The sequence below is a fragment of the Streptopelia decaocto genome (genome assembly GCF_964273445.1).
Source record: "Streptopelia decaocto genome assembly, chromosome: 1".
Lineage (NCBI taxonomy): Eukaryota > Metazoa > Chordata > Aves > Columbiformes > Columbidae > Streptopelia > Streptopelia decaocto.
This window is the reverse complement of record NC_138663.1, coordinates 181,023,464-181,033,848: the sequence shown is the minus strand read 5'-3', so window position 1 is coordinate 181,033,848 and position 10,385 is coordinate 181,023,464. Positions and strand designations below refer to the sequence as shown.

Genomic DNA, 10,385 nt, shown 5'->3' with positions numbered 1-10,385 from the left:
ACAGAGCCCACAATCCACCTGAGGGCGTTCTCTGCCCTTCAGGGGACTCCTTGCTCTCCCAGGGGTGAGGCAACTTCTGTGACATGTTTCTACTGTAGAACAAAAGCTGTTACTAAAAAACAGGCTAAACAGGCTAGACACAAGGAGAATTTGTTTACAATCAGGGTGGTAAAATACTGGCACGGGTTGCACAGAGAGGTGGTGGGTGCCTCATCCTTGACATTCCAGGCCAGGTTGGACGGTGTTCTGAGCAAACCGATCTAGTTGAAGATGCCCCTGCTCATTGCAGGGGGGTTGGACTAGATGACCTTTGAAGGTCCCTTCCAACCCAAACTATTCTGTGATCCTATGGTTCTGTGAAACAGTCCCTGACCTGATGCATCAGGTCCCAGCAGTGACTCTTGGATGGCAAAACCAAGAAGTTTGATCCAACTGCAGACAAAATATGGCATTTGGGACCAGAAAGTCATTTGCTCTGGATTCACCCAGCTTCACATTTGTCCCCAGGGCCGCCCTGAGCCCCTGCACTGGGATCTGCTTGGACCAGACAGGGACCAGCCAGAAGCACTGGAGGTGGCATGACTTCAGCCACCACACTCACAGCCCTCCTTTCCAGTCCATCACAATGAAACTGAATGACCACATCACCATCAGAATCCTGGCTCAGCATCAAATTGACTTATCATTTGCCAACCAAAGCAATTGCATTCGATTCAACGTGGGGTCCTGGTTCAAGGTGAGCACTTGCTGTGGTCGCCCTGCCCAGCTGGTTCCTGCGTACCAGCTCCTGGGAGAGCAGCAGCAGGGAAACCACCCAGTGGAGATAAGTTTGGGGTTGCTGCATGAGACTAGTCACAAATTTTCATGTGGAAAAATCACCGTTCCATTCAAAAGCAAATTTCCTGCTGTGTGAATCTTAATGAAATTCCCTTTCAGGAAAGCATTTAGATAAGATTGAAATGCTGTCTCTGAAAGTTAAGAACAGCACATCTCACAAATTCATTTTGAAACACTATTTCTTTTCAAAGCATTTATATTAAATGTCAATACAAACACAAAGCTCCTGATTTTATCTAAACAGCATTTCGCTTAACTTAAAACAAGCATCTGTGGAGAGTAGCACTAAAATCCTTTGGTATTTGTTGTTGCTCAGGTTTTCCACTTCTGACTCTTTCTTGGAGGTGGAAATGTAGTTCTGGCCAGGGCTCAGTCCTGTTTGGTGCTGGTGTGACTGTCCCAGCCAACTCTTGGGCATCCTCGTCCTCCTCTGGATGCAAACACAACTGGTCAGCTCTGAAATGCAGGTGACACGGCACCAGGAGCTCATGCTTAGTTGGGGGATGTGCTCTCAGGGTGAAGGATTTGAGTTGTCTTCTCTGGTGCCAGCACAAACCAAATGTTGACAGCCCTCATAGCAATAGTCTGTATGTGGCCAAAGATGTATTGCTAATGGAAACAGACATCTGGGGAACCTATTCAGAAAGGTGGCAACAGCTCCAAGTCAGTATGTGGAACCATAAAGCACTAGCACCTGCTCTTCCATCCCCAAAATTCAGACTTCTTCTCAGGATCCATTACTACGTTAGGTAAGGAAATCATCTTCCTCACCCACTGCTTTGGGGCAGCCCATTCCCAGCCAGGGAAGCTTGACCCATGAGTTTAGCTCCTCAGTCCCCTTGGACATGCATTGGAAGAGGATTACTTCCAAAGGGGAGTTGTAGGGTTAGCGTGCTCCATGGGCCTGGACGGAACAGGCAGCCTGGACACGCTGCATGGGTAAGCATGAAAGGTGGGGTTAAAAGGGATGGTCTCCTGCTCCACCTCGCTTCATGGGGGTTCAGCATTAATTCTCTTTGCTTTGCACGGGCTCTCTTTGCAGTTGAAAAACCCAGAGACAAGTCACCTACTTAAGTGGCCAGAAAGCAGAGAGGAGCTCTTCCTTCAGTCTAAAAAACTTCAACTCAGGAACCTGCTGTCCAAAATACAGAGAGTGTTGAAGTACATTTGGCAACCCCTCTCTCAGTGATATCACTCCTCATGTTTCATCATCTTCTATCTGCACGAATTACTGAAATGAAGATATTAAGACTCACAGCAAGCAGTTACATCAGCATTTCATATCAATGTTCTCTTCATCAGGGTGGTAAGAGTCACTTTGTGATGAAAATAAAGCTTCTTTGTTCAAGCTCACAATGCATATCTTCCTGTACATCGAGTCCTTGTAACACCAAGCCTGACTCATTTAAAAGCACTTGATGGATCATGATACGATCAGCGGGGTTATACACTGTGCAGCACTGTGAAGGAGGAGATGGTTTCCTTCCTGCAGCTGATGAACTGGACTTTGGGAGCTTGTCATACCAAGCAAGCATGACCGACGAGCCTACTCTGGCCCTCAGCCAGAGACACCTGTGCTGGTGGAGAGGTGTTGAGGAACAGCAACTTGGATACACGGACAAAACAAGAGAGAGGGAAGATGAGGCATCTCTTGAGTGTCAGCGCTCCAGTTGGTGGTGGATGGTAAGTCCCGTGGCTTAGTGGCATGGTTGGCCACCACTGAAAGGGGCCAAGTGGTATTTTTTTGTTCTATTCAGACACCTTTATTTCAAAGATCTGATTTGTTCCACAGCATTGGCTTGGTTTTAGGGTTCAGTGAGGATAAAAATGCATGAGGGTAAGAGAAAGCAGCACACCCTGTTTCCCCAAAAATAAGACCTACCCTGGAAACAAGCCCTAGCACGATTTTTCAGGATTTTTGAGGGTGCTTGAAATACAAGCCCTACTCCAAAAACAAGCCCTAGTTACAGTTCATTTAAAAGTCAATTTAAATAGTGTCCAGGCAGCTATACATGTAAAAAAGTAATAAGTTTTGGAGCAAAAATTAATGCAAGACCCTGTCTTATTTTCAGGGAAACAGGGTATGTAGACACAGGGCTGGATCTACCTCCAGTAACCACATGACTTGCTTCAGCAGTACAAACATTTTCCCCTTTTTCCTACCTGCATCACTTTGTCAACATCAAACATGCAGTTTTAGGAAGGGACTATGGTTTTTGCTTGGGAAACACCCAGCACAGCATAAGCCATACTGCTGGCATTGTCGTCGTACAAATAGAAGCGGGAGTTCTGGACCAGCTGCTTTAGCATTCGCTTCATTTTCGAGAGATATAATCCAAAGGGCCGAGCCTCTTTAGGCAGCTCCAAGCACCTTGGAAGTAGTGGTCACACATTGCTGCCCCACACCAGTCAGATCGAAGCTGAATTCCACAAGAAATAACATTTTTCCTTAGGTCAGTTCATCCAAATGACATTGTCAAAACCAGAGGTGAAGGGAAGCTTCATGCTGTTACAGGGAACAAACCACAAACCTCTGCTTGATGTGCTTCTGCAATACTAAGGCCCAGAGGAACAGTATGTGCTAATGAGAAACTACAGGTAGATGAGTCTGTCAGTAACCAGGCAACAAGAACAGCTATCAAATACAATATTTGTGATTTCTGCCACCAGCTCCCAAGTTTTCTCCTAGTAAAAGCCACCTAGTTAAAATATGTTATTGGATTGATTAGTTGTGGTTTCTTTCCTCTAATAAAATTCCGATCAAAGAGACTGTTTGTCAGTAAAGAAAATACAAATTTACTTTTATTGTAACCATAAAGAGGCATTATTTTAACAATTAGCTGTACATTCAGCACTCAGGTATACATCTGTGCCAAATAAAGTCAACTCTCTTACTGCTAAAAAAAGAACACTTCTTCTCAGCAACATACTGCCTGTGCTTACAGAATGTTTATTGTCTCTGTATTACATTTATCTTGACAGACAAGCCTCAGGATACAGAATAAAGCTTTACTCTTGGACCAAAATAGGAGGCAACATTTTTATTTAAAAAAATTAAAAACAGTGAGTTTCTAGTCAGATAATATAAAGCATCTTAAATTAATCTTTTGAAAGTATTTACAGTATTTGTAAACGTAAATATCTGAAACTGTACATGTTTAAACAAATGTTCGTTTAGCAAACAGGCTGTATAAACTGATTGCTCTTCTCGTCTTTCAACCAGCTGTCCAAGAGCTGTCTGGGAACTCTAAGAGAGAAAAAGATCCCAAGCACAAGAGTGACTATTGCAACGGTTCATCCTTCACGTCTTTTCTGTACAATGTCTGCATTAAGTCAGTCATAACTCTGTACAGCGACCATGCAGCCCTCCTGTAAAACTTTATAAAAAACAAATATACATATATTACAATGCACTGGGCATTATTTTACAGCCTGTATTTCTACATAAGTAAAAAGAAAGGGCAAATTGTCTTCTTTGTTAGTTCCTTTAGTTAATTCTTAGGGAGTCATGTAAGGTCCTATGAGTACCACTTACGTACCTCAGCACCTCTGCTGCAACACTTCTTGTGGTAGTTTTAAATCCTACCATCTCAGTCTCCAACCACGTCATTTATAATGGGAAAGTTAAGAGATCAGAACACCACCGATATGCATGGAAATTTCTACGTTTCCCAAACTACAAAACAGGATTTATAAATAAGTTAAAAATCTGCTATATAAGTCACTATACTCTCCTTTTGCAGTGCTGCACAATAAAGGCTTCCAGCACTGAGACACCCTGAAGCTGCTTGTAGTGTTTCATTCCATGAATGGCCAAGTGTTCAGCATTCAGCTGTCCGAAATAATGACCAATTAATGTATCCTGAACACCCGTGCATTGTCGACCAGTTACCAAGCACCTATCCCGTTTACAATGCTGATCTGACAGGCTGGCACATTCAATTTCTGGCATCCCCCTGCACCCTTATTAGCACTTACCACCAGAGCACAAGTGCTGTGCAAGTCCCAGTCCTCACTTTAAACAGTTTGATCTTGGGTAAGGCCAAAAACCAACTCTAACCTAAAAGTAAGTACCTGAGAATCTCAATGCTAAGTTTTGCAGTAAAGCATCTGAAAATATGCAGTTCCCTCGGAAAGAAGAGAAATTATATTGCACAGCTTTCCATGGCAAATCTCAAAAAAATGAGATTTTTTTTACATGAAGGAAGGTTAAAGCATGAAACTTCAGGTCAGATCTTACAGCTCCCAGTCAGAACAGTGTAAGAAAACCAGCAAATCCAGTGTTTCAAAAAATGCTTCACATGAGGGAAACAAAGTTTTCCCAACTAAGAGTATCTGTGATGGAATACCAGGATTTTCAGGGGAGTTAAGGAAAAACTGGAGCATTGTCATACCAACATCAAATTGTCACACCAATGTGCTTATCTCCAAGCATTGCAAATACCTATTACTGCTCCCATTTGATTCCCTGTGCTTTATTTCCAGCATGACTTTGACAGTGTGGCTTTTCTCTGCATACATCAGCTTACTGAAGGAAAACAAGAAAGGTTTTCACATTAAAAAAAAAAAAAAAACAACTCTGCAAACATCTGGAGAAGGCAGTAACCGAGCTTCCATAAGAGTGATCACAAAAGGGTATTTTGTTCTGTTTTCTTTCCCTCCACTTCTCAAACTGATGAGTAGAAAGACCTTTAACAAATCCATAAAAATTGCTTTTTTTTGTTTGATTGTTTGTTTTTTTTTTTTCCTAGAAGAGGGTTAAGCAGTCTAGAGAGTTTTGCTGCAGACTGGACTGCACAGTGGGATCCCTCGTTTACTTCAAACAAATGTCTTCACATTCCCTTCACAGCCTGGCATTCAGCTGAAGCTTATTTCAAGCAGCCTCGCTGTTGGGCTATTTGGACATCGACAAAAGTAAGTTGACCTGAGAGACAAAAGGAAAGCCTACATTAGACAGAACAGCTAAGTTTCAGAACTGATGTCTTATATTTAAACCTTTAAACAGGATTCCTAGGAACCACATAAAGTCTTAGATGAGTTAGGAGAAGACAGCTACAAAACAACTGGCCAAAATTTCCAGTCAAATGCCTATTCACAGGCTTCTTAAAACATGATTTTTGACCATGCAGGCTAGTCACTTCAACCGTCACAACCTACTGCGTCCAAGTTTTTAAAATTACTTCATGCATTGTCAAGGACTTAAAAAAAGATAAGCTCACTGGCAAAAAACGTTAACATTCATCTTACATATATTAAAGACATTTGGGACCCTTTGCAATACTTATTTCCCACAGATTACAATATGGATCCCCATACACTTCAGTTTGTAGAAGTGATCCTAAGGACAAACAACTAGAGGAAGCCATCTCCTCCAGGATAACCCCACCTCCTTTCATGGCAAAACTCCCACTCTGTGCTCCAGGATGGTTATCACACATCCCTGTGACCACATTCACTGCAGGAAATGTCCTCTAATCCGCAAACTAGATTATCTGTTCATATATTGGCATCCTGGGATAATCATGATTCTATCCACATTCCCTGGGCCACTAATGTCAAAGCCAGATTTTTAAAAACCTGCTTGGTTTCTGTCACAGCATCCTAATACAGAGAACTCTTAACCCAAATCATCTCTGAGACTAAAGACCTTATTATGTAGGGTTACATTTCCATAAACATCTGCACATTTTACCAATGCAATTGCCTTCAAATGAACCCTTGTAATTCTTTTTTCATGCTTCCTAAATGTAAAAGTCGCTTCTTTTCGTATTTGTCAAAAGCAGGACTGCCTTCACACGCACAGGCTTTTAAAAAGCATATTCGCTAGCTTTGATATCTCTCTGAAAAGACAATGCCCAGAAATGGCAAAGCTCTGCCATGATGTTGTACAACTCAATCCCCAGCAACATCAATCACCACCTTCAGTTTAAAAACTCCATTGGATATTCATTAAAAAACAAAAACCAGCAAACATGTTTCATCTGAAAGCTAGAGTTCAGATAAAGCCCTGAGTTTAATCATCCAGGATTAAGGGAGGTAATAAATAAATACAGATTCTGAAAACTGAAACTACTAAAAATGAAAAATTAATGTTTAAAAGAGCCAGTCACACAAAAGAGCAACTGATAAAACAGGGAGCTTCAACATATACCTGTTCCATTGAAGGACAAGCAATGATCTGGAGATCCTCATCACTAAATTCTTCCTTTAACAAAGTATGGAGTTTCTGGAACATTTGCTGAATGTTATTCTTTTAAAGGAAAAGAAGGAAAAACTCAATATTAAACAAGACAACACTCATCTCAAACATGAACCAGAGTAGCTACTGATGTGACCAAGGAGGGAGAAGCAGTTGAGCTTTAAGAGCTTTTCTTCTAAAACAAGCCCCAAAACAGCCACAAGGAATCCAGCTGTGAGCTGAAAAAATCTGCTGAGATGTGCTAAGCTGAAACACTGAGTCCCACAGACTTAAACTGGAAGTTTAAAACTCAAGCTTGGTTCTCTCTGGTGGGTTTACAGGGGGTCTCCCGTCAAAACTGTATCATCCTCTCTGCCTCCAGTGCTTCTGTTCATGTGTAACCAACCAAGCTGTACTGGTTTTGGCTGAGACAGAGCTAATTTTCTTTTCAGTAGCTCATGAAGTGCCAAGTGGAAGATGTTCAGAATGAACAGAACCAGTCCGTTCCCCGTAATATGTGTGTGTTATGTAGGCTGAGTACAATGGAGAGCAGGACAGTTTTGGTTTTTTGGTTTCTTTTGGGGTTGCCTGGGTTTTTGTTAAGTTAAACATATCATTATAAAACATATTATTCGTTTGCTTTTTAAATTATTTTTATTTCATGGGTCTTTCCAATAAGTTTGTCAGATCAGAGACACCACAGTGATTGTAACAGTCTGTTCATTGTTACATGTGCGTGATATTTGTCACATGTTTACTGGCTGGACTGGTAGCCTAGAATAATTCTACAGATATACAGATAAATGTATGTATGTCTGTATATACACACTTAAAAATATATGCATACATACATTTATATAGATATATTATACCTATATCCATACACACACAGAAATACAAGGTGAGTGGTCCCACAAAATGTGTTTAAAGTCATTAACTAAATGAAGGCCAAACACATACAGGAAAACATGTAGAAGTACATCTAGTGATACTCACCCTGACCGGCTTAAACAAAATTAATTCTGTATCTTTATTGGACAAGTATAACGACATGCTTCGTAACGTTGATGGCAGCTTTGTTTTTATCGTCTTATAAGTGGAAGAGACCAGATCGTTGATCTTTGCTGAAAGTAAAACAAAACATGCTTACTAGGCTAAAACGGCATTCTGCTGGATGAAATCCACGCTCCAGGATTATCCCCTCGACTTTACTGGGTCTGGTCATACCCACAGGGCTGTGTAAAAGGGAAAGAGGGGGTGATCGGGCTGTGCGGCATCCACCCATCATCACAACACGCCAGACAAGGCTTTTCTTTTGGGACCCACTCGAGAAAGCAGCCCCTCTTTCCCTGAAGAAAATGCGTCCAACCCATTTCCACGAGCGACGCCTGCCTGAGGTTCCTGAAGTTGCAGCCTTCCAACAGCAATAAAGTTCTATATACGCTAGAAAACTAGCCTGGAAAGAAACTGCTGGGGAATAAACAGTTGTAGTAAAGAGAACAGTGTAGCACAAATCCTCTTTAGTGACCACAAGCCATGTCTGTAAGAAGACAGGATGCAGCCACCTGGGTTTTGAATCAACCAGATAGGAATCCTCTCTCAGACAAGACCACCTTTCTTTATTGGTAAGTATTTTAATGGTTTTACAAGATCTTTGCTTAAAGGGCAGGGGAAAAATCCATTCATAGCTTTAAATTACAGAAGTTAAAATACTATGTTAAATTTTTTTCGTCAATTTCTACTGTATCTAAATTTTCTACCTATTCCTGCTTTGCAAACAAATGACTCCAAGAAACAACAGAAGCTATGCTTTGATCTGCCTCTACACACATAATAATCTCCAAACAAACATTAAAAATACTCCTGAAGAGGCAGCAGATTTTAAGTAGAAGCTCATGTTAGCCCTTGAGAATGTCTGACCCATGGAGCAGCACTGAATTATGAATGGACGTGGCTGGGTTTGCATTTTAAGAACATGATGCAACAGAAGGTTCCAATGTATGAACCGGAATAATCAGATTTCTTGGTGTTGCCCAGAAGCACAACTTTGTAATGTGAAGAGCGAAACAACACGGGGAACATCTAAACTACTCCAAATGTTCCTAGGAAGCATTCACATTTGAATTTTTAAGAAGATGGAAACAAAGATGGATTTCATTTTTGCATAGTGACAGGAAAACCAAAAAGGAAGTAAGTACCAAATGTACAGAAAATAAAAACTTCAATGCAGATTTATTTTTCCCTACAAAAGCAAAAGCTTTATCTTAATGTAATCAAATAATTCCTTGAGCACATTCTGTATGCAGTTGCGGAAACGCTGTTTTCATGCAAGAGCGGTCACAGCTTGAGAAGTGCTCGAGTCATTCATCTACTGCACCAATTAAATGCATATTCTCAAGTTTGTCAGGTTTTGATTTAGAAGTATCTTAAGACATTTAAATTAGCACACAGGTGAAAAAGGCAGCCAGAATTTTCAAGAAAAAGGTGGACAGTTCTTAAGTACTTAGAATTTTTCCAAGTCAATCACAGTCCACCATCCAAAATTATCTGGCCAGCATTTCAGATTCCTATGTTTTATAAGTCAGGCACATAGACAAATGACATTCCAAAATACTCGAGCCCCATATGACGCAGCTCATTTTGCTTTACCAAAAATGATGAAGGAAAAGGGTCTTTTTCTCCATTTGATACGAAGTTTCCAGAAGAAGTCGCAAAGTGATACATTATTATGGCCCACAAGCATCTCAAAAGTAACATGAATACAAGACAAAGCAAATACCTGGTTGTGCCCAAGGCTGCTGTGAAAGGCTGTATTTGGGACCTCCTTGAGTGGCCATTGTTTTTAAAGCAGCCACCTAAAACAAGTACAATCAACAAAATTATATTTCTTTCAGTTGAACTGACAACAAAGTGACCAAGTAACAATTGCACAAGTCTTCTAGATACTGCAGTGTACGCAATCTCCCCTGCTCTCTCTTCTATGCATTGACTTAGTGACACACAGGGGAAGCAGCTTGACAGATATGCAGTTCAAAATTACAATTGTGATCACTTCTGAAAAGTAAAATTCAAAATGAGATTAAATTTACAAATATGCTTAGACACCTAAGGATGCAAAGAAACCTCAAAAGAGATTTATACTTAAGCAGGTCAGTTAAACTCCCCAGATTCCCAATTAATCACTGGGATCACTTGGATAATCTATCAATCTCAGTGGTTACCTACCTATATTTCAGACTTGCCACTGGCACCTCACCTCAACATGACAGCCATCAGTAAATGTAACACTGTAATCTCCTAAATTCTCAAGAGGCAGCAGCTGGGATATTTGTGATGTCCATGCAATGCCATAGCCTCAGTTTCTGAGATG

At 41.0% G+C, this 10,385-nt stretch overlaps 1 protein-coding gene across 2 annotated transcripts in view; it reads right to left on the bottom strand.

Moving 5' to 3' along the window:
• Window positions 1-3,621: 3,621 nt before the first annotated feature.
• The window catches only part of COG3 (component of oligomeric golgi complex 3), a 32,041-nt gene continuing 25,277 nt past the window's right edge, over window positions 3,622-10,385 (bottom strand). The window contains exons 20-23 of one of the 2 annotated variants that reach the window (XM_082076316.1): window positions 9,795-9,870; window positions 8,012-8,139; window positions 6,989-7,087; window positions 3,622-5,761 (exon numbers count right to left, since the gene is read on the bottom strand). In XM_082076316.1, coding sequence (XP_081932442.1) covers window positions 5,732-5,761; window positions 6,989-7,087; window positions 8,012-8,139; window positions 9,795-9,870 — 333 coding nt within the window. In that variant the 3' untranslated portion in view covers window positions 3,622-5,731. Of the gene's footprint in view, window positions 5,762-6,988; window positions 7,088-8,011; window positions 8,140-9,794; window positions 9,871-10,385 lie in introns of those variants that run through there. The other variant, XR_014186686.1, reaches the window with a different exon arrangement.